Raw genomic sequence first — 21,997 nt, 5'->3', positions numbered from 1 at the left:
CAAAGATAAACCTTTTACTAAAGCAGTAATATGCCTGGGGCATGGTACCCACCAGGACCTGGCCAGTTAGGAATGTATGATCATATAGCTGTGGGAGGTTACTTTTGGTCAGTGGACTTGCCAAATTTATTATAGAACCCCTTTCTCCTCATATCCCTGTAAGAAACTTTCATGAAGTTTCTTACTTCATGAAAATAGAAAAAAGTGGAAATTCCCTCAACTTCCTCAGTCCAGTTAGGTGAAGGTAATCCTCCTGCACAAAGGTAATCCTGCCACGTGTGCTTTCATACTGATTACACGGTCTTCTCCTGCATCTTAAACCTGTCTTTAATGGAGTGTTCCCAATAATAGTCAAGCATGTTTGGTACCCTCTCTTGACTCTATGTCACCGTTTAGCTATAAATACTTTCTGTTTCCCCTTTCTTATCTCTTATTCACTTCCCAGAATCTCTACCATTCTACCATAATTGATATTAACAAATCAATGACCTTCTTGTTGCTATATTTAATGGACATTTTTTACCTTTAATTCAATTTCTTACGCAGTGATATTTGTCATGGAATGATTTCCTTTCTTCTTGAAATCCTCGTGATATTTTGTGGGCTTTTCCTCTTTGTCTATCTTTTTTTTTTAAAGATTTTATTTATTTTTAGAGAAGAGAAAAAAAGGGAGAAAGAAAGGGAGAGAAACATCAATGTGCAAGAGATACATTGATTGGCTGCCTCTTGCACACCCTTAACTGGGGGCTTGGCCTGCAATCTAGGAACATGCCCTGGCTGGGAATCAAACTGGTGACCTTTCAGTTTGCAGGCCAGCACTCAATCCACTGAGCCACACCAGCCAGGGCAGTCCTTGCCTATCTTTTACTGCTGGTGCTCTTTGGGGTTTTATCCTAACCATCTTTTTACCTTAGCCTTGTTATCTCCCAGTTATTTCCACTATTTCTATGGCTTAATCGCTATCCTTACACTAATAGCACCAGATATTTATGTACAGCCCAAACATTTATTCTGAGCTCTATACCAGTACTTCCAAATAATTGTTTGATAAATCTAATTATATATGCCAAGATACCTAAAATGTAACATGTCCAAAATGAAATTCATTGAACTTGCCGCAAACCTGTTCTCCCTCATTATCTCAGTTTATGACCCCACTACCCAGCTGCTCAAGTCAGAACCATTAACTGAACTTTGAATTGCCTTCTCCCTCACTTCACAAATCTAATCATATCAAGTTTTGTCAGTTCCACAAGGGCTTGGAAAAGGTGAACTGCATGAGGTACTTAGGTTGAGCACAAAAGTTAATGAAGTGCCAAAATTTCAGTAATCAAGGTAGATAGTATTCTTTACTCACCCTTTCTACACACTATAGTCAGAGACACTACTGAAAAATAAAAATCTAACATTTATTCCTTTGTTCAAAATCTTTTTGTAGCTCTCCACTGTCCTCCTGCTGAACTTCTAATTCCTTAATTACTTAAAGGGCCTTTCATTATCTGGTTTCTATTTCTCTTTATTTTTCTCATTTATACTCCAGGCAATCTGAATTCTTTTAAGGCCTTTGAATATTTCATACTATATTTTACTTCCTTGTCTTACAGATACCATGCCCTATTTTTGTTTCACTTCCAATCTCTTCTTTGATTAATTGCTGTTAATTCTTTAGTTCTACCTTTAGACATCATTTCTTTAGGCAAACCTCTTTTGACCCTCAAAGTCTTATTCAGACATTCCTCTTATGTGTTATTATAGCTTTCTATATACTTCCCCAGTTGTGACATTGATCGTACCATATTGTAAATTCCTGTTTACTTGTCTGTCTTCCTCTTCCTGCTGGGCTATATAAGTTTTTTATTAATGAATTTTTTTACTGTTGTTCAGTTATAGTTGTCCCATTTTTATAAATTTTTTTGAAAGCATGAACTATAGTTTTCTCATGCACCAATATGACCCCAATGTCTAGTACAGAATCTGATACATAATAGAGATGTTAAACAAATGTTTGTTGAATGAATTAATTAAAAAATTGATTAATTTATTTATGGTGATTAAATGAATGAATGAATTAAAAATTGATTAATTTATTTATCAACACAAAGTATTGAGTTATTTTTTAGTACCAAGAAAAGTGAAGCAGAGTTCTGGCCAAGATGGAGGTATAGGTAAAGACCCTTTGCTTCCTTGCACAACCAAAAAGAGGATAACAACCAATCTGAAATCAATAAACAACCAAAAACGCCAGGCACAAGGGAATTAAAGGAAAAAATCAACCAGGACAACCAGACTGGTAAGGTGGTAGACTGCACAGGAGACTCAGAAAAACCACAGCAACCATGCAGACCTTTGGGGAGGGGCTGGCTGCTGAGTTTGGTGGGCTGCAAGAGAGGGGCTGACTTAAGGGGACTCAGAGGTGGCTGTGCACTACTGTGGTTTTGGCAGTGGCAGAAGCTCCCAGTCCCATGCAAGAGTCCATTGAAAAATGTGCTAGAGATGAGAAATCAAGCTGCACTGTTCCCGCTCTGGCCCCTCCCTGACAGACAGCACCGCTGTGCTGCAAGGAAGGTTGCCCTGCCTGAGTGAATACCTAAGGCTCTGCCCCCTTACAATATATCAGGTGCACAGAGACAAAGAAATATGGCCCAAATGAAAGAACAGAGTAAAGCCTCAGAAAAAGAGCTATGTGAGCTTGCTCTCAGGAAGAAACCAAAGTATCCAATGGAGAATTTAAAGCCCTGGTAATCAAAATACTCACAGATCTGATTGAGCTTGGTTGAAAAAATGAAAAAACAAATGAAGGATACCCAAAGTGAAATAAAGCAGAATATTCAGGGAACCAACAGTGACAGGAAGGAAACCAGGACTCAAACCAACAATTTGGAACAAAAGGAAAAAATAAACGTCTATCCACAACAAAATGAAGAAACAAAAATTTGAAAAAGTGAAGAGACTCTTACAAACCTCTGGGACAACCTGAAACATCCTAATATCTGAATTACAGGGGTGTCAGAAGGAGAAGAGGAAGACCAAGAAATTGAAAACTTATTTGAACAAATAATGAAGGAAAACTTCCCCAATCTGGCGAAGGAAATAGACTTCTAGGAAGTACAGGAAGCCCAGAGAGTCCCAAAGAAGTTGGACCCAAGGAGGAACATACCAAGATACATCAACATTAAGTTACCCAAGATTAAATATAAAGAGAAAATCCTAAAAGAAGCAAGAGAAAAGAAGAAGGTTACCTATAAAGGAGTTCCTATAAGGCTATCAGCTGATTTCTCAAAAGAAACCTTACAGGCAAGAAGGGGCTGGAAAGAAGTATTTGAAGTCATGAAAGGAAAGGACCTACATCCAAGATTACTCTATCCAGGAAAGCTTTCATTTAGAATGGAAGGGCAGATAAAGTGCTTCTCAGATAAGGTCAAGTTAAAAGAGTGCATCATCACCAATCCCTTATTATATGAAATGTTAAAGGGACTTATCTAAGAAAAAGATCAAAACTATGAATAGTAAAATGACAACAAACTCACAACTATCAACAAATGAATGTAAAAGAAAAGAAAAACAACAGAAACAAAAACTCAGCAAACAACCAGAACAGGAACAGAATCAGAAAAATCGACATCATATGGAGGGATTGCAGTGGGGAGGGGGAAGGGAGGAATGGGGGGAAAAGATACAGGGAAAAAGAAGCATGGTTAGTAGGCATAAGGTAGACAGGGATAAAAAAAAATGGTGCAGGAAACAGAGCACTCAAAGAACTTATATGCACAACCCATGGACATGAACTAAGGTGGGGAATGCTGGAGGGTTGCAGGGGCAGGGCAGAGGGGGGATAGAGGGGGAAATTGGGAAAACTGTAATAGCATAATCAATAAAAAATATTTTTTAAAAAAGAAAGTAAAGTAGCTGAATAATAATGACAGCTAATACTTGTTTAACATTTCATAATTTATAAGAATTTCACTTGTAGCATCTGTTTTGGTCTTTATAATTACTCTGATATTTAAATATTATTATTGTACAATGATCTGGAGAAAAAGACATAGTTTCAATCACTGGAAAACCAGGAAACAATTTGGGAAAATGTTGGCTTTGAAGGAAGAAGGAAGCAGAGAATGCATTATTGCAGCTCTCCTGAATAACACAAAAATTTCCTTGGAATTATAATTGGAATCTAAGTATTACTATTAGCCACCCCCTGGTAGAAAATTATCACACTGAACATTGAGTCTCTGGGCTCTTTTACTCTATTGAGTTCTTTATGTGTTTGGACTGGACTTCATCCAGGGGGTTGTTACCCAAAGGCTCAGAGTGAGAACAGGTTTCCAGGTCAATGATTAGAAACAATCAAGTCCAAGTTTCCCCTTAGACTGCACAAACTAAGCAAACCACACATCCCCTTTCCTCTTGCATTGCTGGATTCTCAGGGGTAAAGAGAATGCCACTTGATCTAAGTTGCATGAGTCCCCACGTACATATCGAACTTGCCTTATTCTCTTTGCTCAAAAGGAAACTCCTTGGGAGCATTGCAGAGTAGGGCAGAAACAGCTAAACCTAGAAGTGACTTTATAAAGCCCAAAGAATTAGGAATGTCTTCCAATTACCAGATGAATAACTATCAGATGAAATAAGCTAGTTCGAGAGAAAGGATTATCTTCCTTTCTTCCACACACATTGTAGTGTATAACAATCGAACTCAACTTTGACTACACATTAGAATCACCTAGATTTTTTAAAAATTATAGATGATCAGGCCCTATTCCACAGAGAAACTGATTTAATTGGTCCTACATTAAGCCCAGGGATCAGCCTTTTTTAAAGCTCTCCAGGAATCTTATTAGTTGTGTAACCTTGAGCACTTTTTAAAACAGTTTTCTGACTTCAGTTAATTTATCTCCAATGTTTAGGGGAAATCCCTATAATAACATCTGCCTAAGAGAGTTGTGTGAGGATTGAGTAAAATAGTTTGTGTGAAGTGCTTACATGATGTTTTTCATGTGGCAGGCAGGCATCAGTGATTATTAGCTTTCTCTGCCCCACTGGACTTACCAAGTGCTATCACCATAAGCAATCCTGGAACTCCAAAAGCCAGCGCATAGCAGTCTTCCCCAAAACACTGCACATCTCCTAAAGAAAAAAAATAAGTAACCCTGAATCTTGAATTTTTGATGTTCTATTCTGCAAGCTCAGGTTTTTGAGGTTGTAGACGCAGACATCCTCTTTCCTCCCATCACCTAATCCATAATCCCTCTTTGGCGCCAGACAAATCGAGACTGAAAGAAATTCTCTCGGGTTTTCAAGCCCTTATAAAAGAGGAGAATGGACAGCAGGAAGTCTTGGAGAGATTTTTGACAGGCAGGAGTAAAGCTTTATATAGGGCCCCACAGAGAAGATTCTAACCTCTCAGCATGGGTGTAATAAATGTAGAAATCAAGCTCCCTGCATTGATGGAGAGGTAGAAGACTGAGAAGTATCTAGTCCGCTCCTCTTCCTGAAACAAACAGAAAACACCATCAGTTCAATATGCCTCTTAGCTGCACTCTATGCTATGTTCAGATTCAGCTGGAAGTACATACATAAAGATTCAAATATTGCCTCCGTGATATCTGAATATTGTATTAATATTTTAAAACAGACCTGGCTCACCCCATACAACCACTTACCCTTCTTTCAAATCCCAGTACAGGCATTTTTAACATTCTTTTACCCTTTTATCTGGCCAAAATACACTGTACACTATGTCACTGTGTCCTATATTAATCTCTTTGCATTAAATGTTTGTTTCAGTAAGTTATGAGTTCCTTTAGGAGAGAAATCATGAAGTGTTACTCATTTATGTAACCCCCACTATCTCGCATAGCACCTGCATATATTACAGACTAAATAGATATTTATTGACCAAATTAAGTGATTGATTGATTCATTGATTTAAATAACAGAGTTTGTGGAATGCATGGTAGAAATAGGATTAGAACATAGGGCAGTGGAGTAAATTGTTGATTAAGCAGGGTAATTCACTTTGCTTGTGGGAAGTGGCTGATGGAAACTTGGAGGTGGGTATGTCCTATTATTAAATATTTTTGTGGAGCAATTACCACTGCTCCACAAGCAAATGTCAAATAAAGTTGCTAATTCGTTGTGTCCTCCTGTGCTTCATTTTGGCACCCCAGATCTTTTCCTGACACAGCAAAATGTCCTTCCTATTTTCTATTTTATAGTGTATTTTGCTCCCTCTTCTGCTCTCTATCTAAATTTTATTTCACCCACATATTTGTATAGCTCACTGTTCATAGAATCCCACCTGGGAAAGTTGTGTTATTTCTCCAAACTCGGTAAGCAATTATGATCTATGGACACCAAGACATATAAAGAATCTAAAATGATTACTAAAGTGGTCTAAAGAGTAACAGACCATTTAAGTTATGGCCACAGAAGATAAGACACTAAAAGAGAACAGAGAGAGAAAAACTGGAAGCATGATAAATATCTAGAGAAGAGGGAATGGATACACGAAGACAGACCAAAAAGAAAATTGAGAGCAAAAGAGAGGAAGCCAGAAATTTTGGCTGATCTAAGAATAGACTATTTCCCTTGCCTGTTTCTCACTGCTTCCTCATACAGCACCATTTTTACTTTATTCACAGTGTTTCTCCCCCATTGACAATGAAAAGTATTTAGAAAAAGAGAGAACAATCATCTAGTCCAGAGATTTTCAACCTTTTCATCTCATGGCACACATAAACTAATTACTAAAATTCTGTGGCACATCAAACAATATATTTTTTGCTGATCTGACAAAAAATAGGTCTAATTTTTATTTATTCACACCGGATGGGTATTGTTGTGTTGCTTGTTGTGATTTCTTTTTTAATTTGACAACCTAAGGGAAAATAGGTCAGTGCCCCTGGCTAAACAGTCAGGTAATGCATGTTTTAAAAATTCTTGCAGCACACCAGTTGAAAATTGCTGATCTAGACAAGTTCATCTATAGAAAGTCATTCTGTTTGGTTGTTTTGGCCTTTCATAGAATCTCGAAACTAGAAATATTTAAATTATCTCTATACTACTCATCCCCTTTCATTGCCAAAGTGCGTACTGCGTTTCTTCTTAAATAGTTCAAGTGAGAGTAAACTCACTACTTCGAATTCTGACTATTTAAAGATTTTCCTTCCATCAAGCAAAAAGCTAGTTTCCTATCACTTTGGTCTGAGGCTTAGTTACTGACATTTGTCCATAATGTATAGAGAGCTATTATATTCTTTTTAATTCTTGTCCTATCCAGGCTAAATATCTCCCTTTCCCTCAACCTTTCTTCATAAGATGTGTCTTTTAGTCCATCTACCACCCTGGTCACTTTCCTTTGACCATTTTCACTTTTTCACTCTATTAACAACCAGTACAAAATGAAAGCAGTGCAAAATGAAACATAACTCCTTAGATAGCATCTCACCAGTCAATTACTTCAATCTTGGCAAATGGCTACCTTCCAGGTATCTCTTTTAATGCCTGCTCTACATTCTTGAAAATATAGGATTAAAAGGACTCTTACATGTTTTTTTTCAAACTGGTCTCCACCAAAAGCTGCCACGCAGGGTTTGATACCTCCTGTCCCCAAAGCTATTAGACTCAGGCCAGTCAATGATAGCACGCTGAAACGGAGAGGTGACGACACTAACCATATTGATATTAAACACATCTGTAGAAACTGAATATAGAGCTACATGAGGGAAAAAATATACAAGGGCAAAGATCCCCTTTACATTTCTAACCTATGGGTACTTTCCATCTGCTTTTACTCCCAGGACAGACGTGGGGACACTTAAGAGCTTTATGACCATTGAGCCTCCACCAGAAAGTATTTATTGCATGGGAGGATTTTGTCCCTGACATTTTCATGTACTCCTTGTGTACAATGGATAAAAGCACATACTGCAGTGACTTCAAAATTAAAGCTCTGGTTCTCTGTCTTGCCTTACTCAAAGAGACACTTCAATGGAAAGATCATATGAACCTTTATCCCATGTACTGTTACTAAGCACACAACACAATGTTAAAATTCATCGTAATTAGTAGGAGCAGTGTCACTGATTTTTGATGGGACACCAGTAAGGAGGTATCTAATATTTTTTAAATTTCAAACAAAATTCTTCACTTACTGGATAAAATACATGTATAGGCACATTATAGACATGAATACATATGACCTGTTTCTTAAACAAATGGAATCATCTTTACTGACTGAACCAACAGACATAAAAAGCTATCAAATGCTTCTTGTCCCATAAACATGAATAACTTTAGTAAAAGTGGATACAGCAGCTGAAATATATGCAACTACAAATGAATGGAAAATATCCAAGCTTTGAATATGACTTCTATAATGAATTATAAAGAAATATTACAGACATTTGTTGACCCTGGTGAAGTACAGATGCATGGATGGGTGAATAGTGAGGGAATACACAGGGCATAAAGGTTTTAATAATTATCTTCAAGCATATGGTGAGTTTTTATGAAGAGGATATTAACTAGGCAATCTATAAGTACTCAAATATTTAATGAAAACAAACTCAGATAAAGTAGGAAAGAGTTCAACCAGAAAATAATTTTTTCTTAACCAACTTGGTAATAAAACAACAGTAGGCTGTAAAATAAAGAGACATCTTTGATAAGAAAATGGAAAATAATCTGTGATGAATACATGAGACATTTACCTGTCTAATGGAAGAAAATGGTTCTGTTTATTCCATAATTTTACTCACGTGTGTACTATGTGTCCCCCCAGAATTGGTAAGGCACCCAAGGACTTGATCACATGGCCAAGCACATACACCAAGGATAGAGAGATAATTGTCCTGTTGAGAGAGTTAAATCAGTCAGCCTAGAAACAGCATTCAGAGACTTGAGTAACATAGACTCAAAGTTCATAGTATTTTCAGTGCCAGGATAAGTAAGGCGGGGGGAAGGAAAAATTACTTAGGAAATGAAAATTAAAATAATAATGGTGAATGAAATAAACAGACTAGAAAAAGAGAGAGGAACTCTTTGCCCTGAATGTTAGAGGTTAACCAAGGGTGAGAAAGGAGCCAGAGACTTTGAATAGACTTTCCAGTGATAAAGATCACATGGCTGGTAGGGACTTCCTGTTCTGTTGCTTTTCCAAGAAATCTGAATGGCAAACAGAAAGCAGAAGAGTAAGGAATTCCAGTGAGAACATACATAGACGTGTACACACTGAAATAAAGCATATGACCATATATACAATACTCCTTATGTATATCACCACACTAGTATTCTCTTTATGTAAAAGTAGAATGTTAGTACTAGAAGGAAACTTGGAAATTCTATAGTTTATATCTGTAATTTTAAAGTATTACATGTTAATGTAAAATATAATGAATAAAATGAAGGTATCAGAAAGAAAGGCTGAAAATACCAGAAACTTGAGTGTGGATTTCTCATTCTAAATGTCTAATCTTCCTAGGTTGGCTCTCCAAGGGAGGATCTTAAGAGATTTATAATGGCAAGTAGAGGGTAAAAAATCAGGTGACTAATTAATATCAGAAGGGCTAATTAAAATTAGAAGGAAGTGACAGGGTTTTGCAAAAACGTTTTGTAGGTAGGATCTTCTAGAGAAAAGTTCTCTTTATTGGAATAAAAAGAATAAGTAGAAAAAATAGAAATGAAAAGGGACTGGAAAAAGGCCAGCTATCATGAATCTAAAAGAGATGACCTATGTTAGATCATCAGAGAGAAAAATCAAAAGGAGTCTGAGCTGGAGTAATAGAGTCTGAGTAGGGAGATCAGAGCAATATCGAATTACTGAACTACATGAATGAGAGAAGTGTACATGCTTAGAAGGAAAATAGGCATCTTTCTAGGTGAAAGATTAAGGAGATGAAGAATATAAGAGAGGAGGCTAATAGCAGCAAAGTAACAGAAGGAGAAAGAAGTCAAGAAAGACTTGGAAATTCCACATTTGAAATGAGATCACTGGGATCATTAAAATTCCAACCATATAACACAGAGTGTTTTAGACAGACTTGACCTAGCTTCCACTTGCAAATGATGAAAATAAAAATCAGAAAGATAGAAGCTTTGACAGTCCTAAGTGACATTCCAATTAGTACTGGGGCTAGGTCTAGCACTTCTAACATTCTAATTGATAGTCGAGTGTTCCTTTAGTGTCATCATGACCAAGTTAATGTAGAAATGGAAAAGGAAAGAGGCAGAAATTTTAAATTTTATGCCACTACCAGAATTAATTTTCATTAAAGCTTAGGAACTGAGGATTATGTGCAGTGATTGCAAAGGAAGAGACCTAGTGTGAAGAGAGTTGCCTCTGACCAGGCAAAGAAGATAGGAGGGAGGTCAAAATGCTATCAACACAGTAGAAGAAAGAGAAAGCAGAAGTACAGACAGGACATCCAAAAGCATATTTGGTAATAAAAACATTTAAGAGAGTGGCTATAAGTGATTGCCAACATCATCAAGTCCCACTGATAGGCATGGGTCATAGGGTATAAAAACCAACAGGAGGGATTAAAACCACCTTCTTGCCTTCCCACAGCTATCAGTCTTGCGACTACTTTTGAGTATCTGAGGGTGAATACATTTATTAACCGAAACATTTATCAAGCACTCTTCTAGATGCTGGGGGTAAAAATATAAATGAGACTTTATTCTCTGTTTAGAAGAAAATATTAGGCATACACAAATAAGATAGAGTTTAGTAAATGCTATATAAGAGTAAAAAATAAGTTCAGAGAAGATTAGATTACTTCTGACTAGTAGTGAAAGGTGAGGAGTAGAGAATAATCCATAATATAGGAGACATTTAAACTAAGCCTTAAAGGATTTGGAAAGGGGAAGGAGATTCCATGAAGTAGAAACAGAGCAAACCGAGATAGAAAAGGTATGCACTGACTATTATTAAGGAAATAGTAGCATTCATTTTTCTCTAGAAAACAGTCTTAAAAGGGAATATGACAATAAGAGCAGAAAGGTCAGTTGGGTTGAGATTAGTAGAAATGGGTTAGTCATCAGAAAATTTTGAGCAGACTAGTAATGTGAACAGAGATTTCTTTTAGGAAGATTAATTTGGCAGTAGTGTATAGGCTCAATTCTAAGAAAAAGTTCTGGGAAGTAGTGACAACATTTTAGGTGTCTTTCTCAATAGACCAATTTGAGGTAATGAAGACCAAAACTCAAGTAGTGGCAATAAATGGCAGTGAGATTCACTGCTGAAGAGTGACACATGTGAGAAATATTATACAAATTGAATTGGTAGAATTTGGTAACTGACTGAACGTGGGCGGTGTTGGTGTGGGAGGTGGGGTAAGGTAGAACATCCAGGAGATGAATGGCAATATGCAGTTATAACATATCTTGAGTGAGAAGTTAAGATTACAGAGTTTGAGGAGCTATGTGCATATAGCTAATATTGACACCATAGGATTTGCTAAAAGAGAATGTGAAGAAAGAGAAAAATAAATGATGCACCCTGGGGAAATGCCTACACTCAGGAAAGAGTTAAGTAAACAAAAGGAAAAAAAGAGAAGCCAAATAAAGAAGAACCCAAAAGGAGTATGAGGAAGAAAATCAGAAAATGCACTGTTAGAGAAGCCCAAGAATTTTCAAGAATATAGGAGTGATAAATAGACTAAGATGTTAAAACAAGTTCAAACTGAACAAGAATCTTGAAAACAACACTGGAATTTGTTAACAAAAAGATCACTGTCAATGATCTTAGAAGACTTTCAATAGGCTAAAGAGATGATTTATGTCATATTTTATTGTACTTACCACAATTTGCTGCTCTGCATTAAAGGTAGTTGCAATATGAACAATATGAAGCAGGTATTTGTGTCTTATCCATCTCTTTACACCCCCCCTACTTTTTTGAACAAATAGATGTTTGATAAACATTTACTCAATTAAATTTTATCAGATTAAATTAAATTGAATTGGATCCTACTGCATTATATTACTCTGCCCTAAGGGGTGATAATTAACAGTGAGAAAGGAAGGCAACAAATATAGATGATTCTTTTTAAAGTTTGGAGATAATGGTAATAAGAGAAGACAGTTTGAAAGGAGGGTTAACAATTGTTTAAAGGTATCAGAAATTTGCACATGCTTCTAAGAGGGAATTTGAAAGCAAGAGAGGGGAATATTGAGGGTACAAAAAGCCTAGGGAGAATAATGTAGGTAATGGTGATACATATGTAAAAATTCATCAAGCTGTATACTTTGTACTAAGACCTTTGGATTTTAATACTTTAATAAAAATAATTTTAAAAAATAATACCTCAAAAAGGATTGAGACTGAGGGCATAAATGGAGGTTGTTATATTTTCTCTGAAATAGACAGGAAGCTATTATTCACCAAATCCCAGAACTGTACTCCTTTAATTTTAAAAAAAGTCATTTAGAAAATAGATAAAAGTACAGTACTAGTTGTGTATGTGAGTCATTTATTCTATAACTGAATACAGACCACAGCTTATTCTTTTCATTCTGCATATACTACCAGCCCCCTATTTGAATAGACTTGGAAACTAATACTACATAAGGAACAAACAGATCTCAGCCACCTACTCACCATCCCTCTCTTAAATCAGAAAATTGTGTTTAATATACATACATTGTAGCTATATATAAGGTGTTGATTAAACACTTTAGAACAATGAGATATAAAACAGTGTTTACTAGAGAGGATTCCTTGAAACAGTAGGTCCACAAGATACCCTGAAAAAATATTCTATGATCAAACAAGTTTGGGAAACACTAAATGACATAACTTTCTCTTTGAGATTTTACAGTGCCTATTAGCATGTTGAAGGCTATAACAGTAAAGAAACCTTTTAAGCTTCATTCAGCCTAGCATTTTCCAAACTTATTTCACCATGAGATCTTTATTTTCCTACACAACACTCATTATATCCTATATAATCGGTTTTCAACAGAATGTACTTTGAGAAATGCTAATTTAGATAAATCCATAGGTGACAAGTCCATAGAAAGTAACTGGGTGATGAATATCTGATATCCATCTCTAGCCTATGAGTATGTTACATAGTTGTCCCCCTATAGATGTCTCTTGGTGCTATTTTCAGGGGCCTAAAAGATACTCAACTGAATAGACCATTAGTCTAACTCATAAAGATATTTATATTCTTAAGAAGGAAACTACAGGAAGAGGTTAGAGGAGAAAAAAAAGAGTTGGTTATAAAACTGAGAAGAGGGACTCATAGGAAGATACCAAAGAGGCTGAGATCATTCAATACAAAGAGGAGATGAAGGGTATATCAAATAGCTACAATGAGGTCTCTAAAATTATAAATTATAAATTTTCTGGTGGGTGGTAATGTTTATTTCCCCTGAGATAAGAATATGAACTGGTCTTAAACTACATGATAGACAATTAAAATTAGATTTAAGAAAAAACAAAACAACTCCTAATTGAAAAGGATATCAAAATATTGGAAAAACTAATAATGTCTGTTTTAGAGAGATTCTATTTGTCATGGGTGACATAGTATACTCTTGTTTGGAAGAACAGGTTCTAAGTGGTAACCTCTGCACAATTAATCTGTGAAGCTCCTGGGGATGTGATCTTCCATCTTCCTTACTTGAATTTTCCCAACCATGAGTCCGCAATGGCTGCTCCCAGGATGGGAGTGAAATAACAGAGGCTGCTGAAGGCATGGTATACAGATGTGGAAGTATCTTCATTCCAGTGCAAGAAATACAGGAAATACAGGGTCAGCACAGCTAAGGTGAAAAAAGGGAAGCAAAATAAGATAGATGCATTACATTGACTTATGGAAGAGAAGTACATTTGATCTCTGGTCTTTGAAGGTGACCCTGACCTTCAACATTCCTTTCAGTGAAGTGACTGAGGACTGACTGCTAGGCACTAGAAGCAGGGCCCATGGGAGCTGAGATGGGACGATGCTTAGTGTACAAATGCAATATTCTTCCCTTCAGTCTATGTGCACACATGGCATCATTTAGGCCAACCATAAAGATAATGTGGTGCTTCTAATATCCCTTCCTCCTCTTTCTCAGCAACAGTACAGTTCACAGAACTAAGGAACAGATATGAAGATGGAACTCAGATGGTGAGCATTTTCCAGCTTACGTTCTCACAGACTGTGTTCTGGTTTCTATTAGGCCTTTCTTTTCTTGCCCTGTATCAATTACTAGGGGAAATCCCATGAGGCATTTATTGTAAGTCCTGGACAAAGGAAAGGACCAATTTAGATGAAGACAGAAAGAGTGGTTAATAAATACATACAAGAAGACCAGACATTACAAACATGGGGTGAGGGTGAGTGGAGAAGAATAAGACTTTGAGATACACAATTACCTTTCATTCCATAATAGGAAAAGCGCTCACAGAATTCATTCACCACAATGAAGACAATGCTCAGTGGATAGTTGGAGCCACAGATTTTCTACGAAGCAGAAGAGACAATGGTTCAAGCATAAGCTTCCTCACCCCCATTTCAACCACTATATTGTTCCACAGCAGAAAAATTCATTTATTTGAAGTCATCATGAGAGGGAATGCGAAGCAATGGTGCCTATTCATGAAACAGCCTATTATGAACAGCACCATGAAACGGTGCCTATTATCTACTAAAAGTGCTTGCATTGCTGATTTAGGAGCAATAGAAGCTATCCTGGATGTGACTTGCTCCTCATTCATTTAACATGGAACTGCTCAGACATTCCTTGATCCCAGACACAGGACCTGCTATGTTCCCACAACTACTAACTGAAAAGCCTGAGGCTCTGGGCAGATTAGTCATTACTTATTTCTAGATACAGAACAGGAGGTAACCTATATATAGAGCACTTGATATCCAAGCAGTTACATTTAGATGTCAGTAACCTGCTTAGCTCCACTGTGCAAATTAACCTCCATGTCCCCACCTGCCCTTTTTGCCACGCTGGGAGGAATCTTGGCAATATGATGCCTTCCTACTCAGAGGCTGCTGGAGCCAGGCTCTGAGCCCAACATAGATAGCTAAAGGTAAGCTGATTGATCACCTTGACCTTACACAGAGAGTTCTTAAATCTTATAAAATTAAATGTCCATTCATCCTATAAAAGAGACTTGAGTGTATTTTTTGTAATCTTATTAGATTTTAAAAGGACTATGCTATTTCATGCACTGTGTCAGTCAGAATATAAGGAATGTTATCTTTTATTTGAAATCCCTACGCATTATAATAGCCCAAGAAACTTGAAGGGGAAGAGGGGGATAAAGATATCTGTCCTTGGGAGAGTCAAATGTTACGAGATTTGTATTGCCTCTTATTTCATAAGAAATTTAAGCATCTTTATAAGCAGTCTTAAATTGTATGGTACCAGAAGACCTATAACAAAATAAATAAATAGATAAAGCAACAAATTATTTTTTTCATTTGTTTACCCATATGGATAGATATAAACAACTCTCCTAAATATTAATATGTTAATGTATGACAATAACTTGCTTGAAAGACACAATGAATCAGCTTCTTACCTTCCCAGCTCACAATGAGAGAATTACACAAGCTGAAGTTTTGTTAACACACTTCACTTGTTTTGTAATATTGTCACTGGCTGGCTTAACATACTGAGCCTGACCATGTCACTATATCTGCCTTCATGCCTCAGTTCTGTTATTCCAAAGAAATGAGAATAATACTACCTCTTGGCCCATATTAAGAACTCAGTAAATATTGGCTGCTATTACTGTGTCCTCTCTACTACAGGATTTTGATGTGAGGATTCCACGGGATAATGAATTTGAAGTGTTTAAACAAGTATATATATAATACAAAATATTATTATTTCTTTGTTTCTCTATCCTGTTTCCCACTGTAAGCTAGAAGAGAGACTGGATCTATTATTCTAAAACTTGTCTGATGTCCAGCCTAAGACTCTGCCCACAGGGGGAACTAAGGGTTGAACTTTTATATTGGTAAAGAAAGAACAATCACACACAGTTCTCCAGACAAGGAGTGCTTGCCAAGTTTCCCTGGACTTTCAAATTACTTTTTTCCTCCTTCGCTTCAGATAAATTCAGAACATACATACAATGAAACACAGCAAAGTTCTGAATCTCAGATGAAGAACTTTGACTACTTCTTCCTGCTGTTTCCTCTCCTAAGTACAGGAAACCTCTGTTTAGATTTGGTTTTCATGTTAATTCTAACTCCAAGAAAGAATAGTTGTAATACCCTAATGCAGTTCAGCCTGAAGCTCCAAGAGGCCAAGAAGGAAAACCAAAAGTGCAAGTCTGTCCCTGTTAGAGATGTAAATGAACCTGGGGACTCACCGGAGGTGGCTTCTTTGGAAGTTTGGGAGGTCGAGGTGGTACCTCTTCAGTGGAGACAGGTGAAAAAAAAGTTTCCTTGGACTCATTTTTCTGGAAGGAATTCATAGCTGGCTTTACTCTCTCTCTCTCTTCAAGCATTTGGCTTCGGTAAGCACTCGGGACAGCTGCCAGCCTACTGGGAAAAGGGGCACTGGGAGGTGGGGGTGGCTTCGGCAACTAGGTTTAACCCTGTGGGTGGAGGCTTCAGTAACTGCCTGACCCAGAGCAAAACACAAATCTATAGGAAAATAAAGGGTTCTGTCTCAGAGACCAGTTCATTCAAAGGATAGCTATGTGAAAGCTAAACCTGGAGAAGTGAGAGCAACACATTACAAGATGTGAAAGACAATGCTGGAGAATTGCAAAAGAATGCAAAATAGTTAAGAATACAATTCTCCAAGCATGGATTTAAACAGTGATTTGAGGATAACAATAGCTGCCATTTACAGAACATACAGGGTGGAGCAAAAGTTGATTTATAGTTGCTCCTATGAAAAATAATACAATAATTACTGTCAATTTGTTCTTTATTTCCAAGTGTCTGGTTATATTTTGCTCATTTGTTTTGTTGATTAGGTTACACATATAGGTGAGATCATCTGGTATTTGTCTTTCACCTCCTGGCTCATTTCACTTAGCATAATGCTCTCCAGTTTCATCCATGCAGTCACAATGTAAGAGTTCCTTCTTTCTGCTGCATAGTGTTCCATTGTATATATGTACCACAGTTTTTGATCCACTTATTTACTGATGGGCATTTAGGCTGTTTTAGCACTTGGCTATTGTAAAGAATGCTGCTATGAACATTATAGTGTGTAGGTTATTGTGAATTGGTGATTCAGGATTGTTAGGGTATAGTCCCAGTAGTGGAATTGCTGCATCGAATGGCAGAGAGGAGGAGGGAGGGGGATAATGGGGGAAATAAGGGGGAGGGGCAAGCCAAAGAACAGGAATAGAGGACTCATGGGCATGGACAATGGGGGGGATTGACTGTGGGACCTGAAGGGGATGGGATAGGGGAGAGAAATGGGGAAAAAAGCAGGACAACTGTAATTGAAAAGCAATAAAACAAATATATATAATTATACAAAAATAAACTTTCTCACAACTATACTCACAACAGTAAGCCAACTTTTTCCCAACCCTGTATATATTACCTATCTATCTATTCTAAGTCTTATGACTTTGCTCATTTTATAGGAATGAATGTCCCAAGAGGTTAAATAATTTTTCCAAAATCATGTAGGCAGTATGTGGCAGAACTGGAATTTCACCATGACAGATAAAGATTGGTATTAGTAAACTGAAATGCAATGGTGAACAAAAATCAACACAAAATTGAATTTGGAGAGGTGAAACAGATGTAGAGCCCTGGCTGCATGGCTCAGTTGGTTAGACTGTTGTTCCGTGAACTGCAAGATTGCTGGTTCAATTCCCAGTCAGGACACATGCCTAGGTTGTAGGTTCATCCCTGGTTGGGGTGTGTATGGGAGGCAACTGGTCGATGTTTGTCTCACATTGATGTTTCTTTCCCTCTCTCTCTTAAATCAATCAATTTTAAAAAATTGAAAAGAACAAAAGATAATGATTTGTGGTTTTTAACATAGTAAAGTTCAAATAGAAATATTCCAAAAGCACTTAAAGACATGGGGCTAAAGGAAATGAGAGAAAAGTGTTGGTGATGTACGTTTGGGAATCATTCTTCTCCTTTGCTAAATTCACTCCCAGTGTTTTCATTACTTCAAGATGAATCCATTATTTTTAATAAATAAAATTTAATTTGAACAAAAATTATAAACCAGTTACTTTTTAGGTGCTATTGCAAATATTATTTTCCTCATTTTTAAAAACTGGATGAACTCCCAAATACTCCAGAATATATTTAGTCCTTATCAGAGAGGAACAAGAATGGGCATGATGATTAATAGGTGAATTTTATACAGTATAATTTTCGCTAACAGTAGGATGCCCATGTAGTTGACAGTCAAAAGAGAAAGAAAAAGAATGATCAGAGAGCCATAAGAAAAATGAAGAAACCAACAAGGATGTCAGGAAACAGGAGAGTGAATTATGTAACTGAGACCATGAGTAATTTATTTACAAATCCAGGAAAAGCCTGACCTTTCTTCCATAAACTATCTCAGACTTTGACCATGTCTTCCCATCCCAGCTTCTTTTACACTCATCCTCCATCCCACAACTTTTACCTGAGTCCAGATTAATTTTTGACTGTGTCATCAATAATTAAGCTGTAGTTATCCTTTCTGGAAGCAAAACAAATGAAATTACTAGTCAACCACTGGAGGCACAGATGCCTTGAAGGTTTGTGTCAATGGCTCCTCCTGTTCTAGCCTTGCATCTCTAGAATAGCATTTGATCTAGCAGAGCAGATGAAATAGCATTCATATGCAATGCACCAATTTATTTGTGCTTACAGGTACCCCAAATACCAAACTTTAGAGTATTGACATTAATTTTCTTTTACTTTTTAAAAGTGTATTTTTTGATTATGCCATTACAATTTTCTCAATGTTTTTCTCCCACTTACCTCCCCTCTGCCCTGTATCTCCCAACTCTGCAGCATGCCCCACCCTTACTTAGTTCATGTCCATGGGTTGTACATATAAGTTCTTTGAATTCTCTGTTTCCCTGTACTATATATATTTTTCATAATTGTTCAAGTACAGTTTTCTGTTCTTTACTCCCATTCCAGCCCACCCACCCATCCCTCCCCACCTCTCTCCCATTTCCACCACCCCCTAGTTTTTGTCCATGTGTCTTTTATATTTGTTCCTGTAAACTCTTCCCATTCTCCCCTGAAGTTCCCTCCCCTCTCCCCTCTGGTCACTGTCAGCCTGTCCTCTATTTCAGTGTCTTTGACTATATTTTGCTTGCTTGTTTGTTTTGTTGTTTAGGTTCCTGTTAAAGGTGAAATCATATGGTATTTGTCTTTCACTGCCTGGCTTATTTCACTTAGCATAATGCTTTTCAGCTGCATCCATGCTGTTGCAAAGGGTAGGAGTTCCTTCTTTCTTTCTGCTGCATAGAATTCCATTGTGTAAATATACCATAGTTTTTTGATCCATTCATTTACTGATGGGCACCTACATTGCTTCCAGCACTTAGCTATTGTAATAAAAAGAGAACCAACTGTATGGGAAAACATATTTGACAATGATACCTCAGACAAGGGTTTAATTTCCAAAATATATAAAGAACTTACACGATTCCACTCTAAGAAGACAAGCAACCCAATTAAAAAATGGGCAAAGGACTTGAACAGACACTTCTCCAAGGAGGACATGCAGAGGATGGAGAGACACATGAAAAGATGTTCAATATGGCTAGCCATCAGAGAGATGCAGATTAAAACCACAATGAGATACCACTTCACACCAGTCAGAATGGCCATCATAAGCAAAGCAACAAACAACAAGTCTTGGAGAGGTTGTGGAGAAAAGGGGACCCTAGTGCCCTGTTGGTGGGACTGCAGACTGGTACAACCACTATGGAAAGCAGTATGGAACTTCCTCAGAAAACTAAAAATGGATCTGCCTTTTGACCCAGCAATTCCACTGATGGGACTATATCCTAAGAACCCTGAAACACCAATCCAAAAGAACCTATGCACCCCAATGTTCATAGCAGCACAATTTACAATCCCTGTACTATTCTTAACCTCCCCATCTATTTTATGCCTGCCAATTATGCTTCTTATTCCCTGTGCCATTCCCCTCCATTCTTCTCTTCCCCCAATCCCCCACTGAAAACAATCCATGTGATCTACAGTTCTCCAGTTCTGTTCCTATTCTAGTTGTTTGCTTAGTTTTAGTTTTCGTTTTTTAGGTTCAGTTATTGGTATTTGTGAGTTTATTGTCATTTTATTGTTCATAGTTATTGATATTCTTCTATTTCTTAGATAAGTCCCTTTAACATTTCATATAATAAGGGCTTGGTAATGATGAACTCCTTTAACTTGACCTTATCAGGGAAGCATTTTATCTGCCCTTCCATTCTAAATGAAAGCTTTGTTGGATAGAGTAATCTTGGATGTAGGTCCTTGCCTTTCATGACTTGGAATACTTCTTTCCAGCCCCTTCTTGCCTGGAAGCTCTCTTTTGAGAAGTCAGCTGATAGTCTTATGGGAATTCCTTTGTAGGTAACTGTCTCCTTATCTCTTGCTGCTTTTAAGAGTCTCTCTTTACCTTTAATCTTTGGCATTTTAATTATGTGTCTTGATGTATTCCTCTTTGGGTCCAACTTGTTTGGGACTCTGTGCTTCCTGCACTTGTATATCTTTCTTTCACCAAATTAAGGAAGTTTTCATTATTTTTTCATTTAAGTTTTCAATTTCTTGCTCTTCCTCTTCTCCTTCTGGCACCCCTGATTCAGATGTTGGCACTTTTGGAGTTATCCTAGAGTCTTCTTATTCTCGTTTTTTGAATTCTTGTTTCTTCATTCTGTTCTGGTTGACTGTTTTCTTTCTTATGCTTCAAATCATTGACTTGAACCCCAGCTTCCTTCCCTTCACTGTTGGTTTCCTGTGGATTTTTCTTTATTTCATTTAGTGTAGCCTTCATTTCTTCCCCTGTGCTTTTGTCCTACTCAGTGAGTTCTCTGAGTATCCTTTCAAAAGTATTTTGAACTCTGCATCTGATAGGTTGGCTATCTCTGTTTTGTTTAGTTCTTTTTCTGGGGTTTTGTTCTCTTCTTTCATTTGGGCCATTTTTCTTTGTTTCCTCTTTTTGTCAGCCTCCCTGTGTTTGCTTCTGTGTATTAGGCAGAACAGCTTTGACTTCCTGTCTTGGTGCACCTGTTAAGTAGTGTGGAGCAGAGCCTTAGGTATTCACCAGGGTGGGGCAATGCTTTGTGGCTCCGTATGTGGGGGAGAGGTTGGAGAGGGGACAATGCTGCTGCCTAGCTGCTGGAGACTGACTCGGCACTCGCTCCACTTCCAGTCACTTCACTCACTTCCCTACGTGACTGGCGGCCCTTTACCTGTTGCCCTGGTGTTGGTTCCTAGAGTGGGTGGGTTTGCATATGTTCTAGGACCATGTGGACCCTTTAAATGGTCTCTCCTGAGAGACTGGTAGTTTCTTCCACCACCCCAACCCCCACTGTTTTTTATAGCCAAAAGTTATGAGGCTTTATTTTCCTGGTTTTGGAACCCTGGGCTACATGGTCTGACCTGGGACTAGCATCACTTGCTCCCCAGGTATCATTCCTGATTTTCATCCACCACATGTGAATGTGGCACCTCTCATTACTCCTGCTGCTGCCTTGCTGCTGCCACACCAAGTCCTCTCCTCCCTGGCTCTGCCCCTCTTACCAGTCAGGATGAATATGGCTTCTTTAAGTCCTTGATTGTTGGACTTCCATACAGTTCAATTTTCTGGCAGTTCTGGGTGTTTTTTTGTTTTGAGGTTAGTTGTGATCATTCTTATGGTTGTGCAAGGAGGCAAAGTGTGTCTACCTACATTTCCATCTTGACCAGAAGTCCCAGACTCCAGAGCTTTTGATTTTTATCTGCCATCTCTGTACCTTTAAAGGTTGACAAAAAACTTGTGGACCCTCTGGGGTAAGGGCTGACTACCCTGCACCACCTGCAAAGTTTCCCCTACC

General features: G+C 37.6%; 1 protein-coding gene across 3 annotated transcripts in view; it reads right to left on the bottom strand.

Moving 5' to 3' along the window:
• SLC15A2 (solute carrier family 15 member 2) overlaps positions 1-16,627 on the bottom strand; it is a 34,603-nt gene extending 17,976 nt beyond the window's left edge. The window contains exons 1-7 of one of the 3 annotated variants that reach the window (XM_036018165.1): positions 16,337-16,627; positions 14,375-14,462; positions 13,635-13,776; positions 8,763-8,855; positions 7,550-7,649; positions 5,401-5,491; positions 5,050-5,127 (exon numbers count right to left, since the gene is read on the bottom strand). In XM_036018165.1, coding sequence (XP_035874058.1) covers positions 5,050-5,127; positions 5,401-5,491; positions 7,550-7,649; positions 8,763-8,855; positions 13,635-13,776; positions 14,375-14,462; positions 16,337-16,474 — 730 coding nt within the window. In that variant the 5' untranslated portion in view covers positions 16,475-16,627. The remainder of the gene's footprint in view (positions 1-5,049; positions 5,128-5,400; positions 5,492-7,549; positions 7,650-8,762; positions 8,856-13,634; positions 13,777-14,374; positions 14,463-16,336) is intronic. The other 2 variants (XM_028504601.2, XM_036018166.1) reach the window with 2 other exon arrangements.
• Between the last annotated feature and the right edge of the window lie 5,370 nt (positions 16,628-21,997).

Source organism: Phyllostomus discolor, chromosome 2 (assembly GCF_004126475.2).
Source record: "Phyllostomus discolor isolate MPI-MPIP mPhyDis1 chromosome 2, mPhyDis1.pri.v3, whole genome shotgun sequence".
Lineage (NCBI taxonomy): Eukaryota > Metazoa > Chordata > Mammalia > Chiroptera > Phyllostomidae > Phyllostomus > Phyllostomus discolor.
This window is presented reverse-complemented; position numbering and strand designations above follow the sequence as displayed.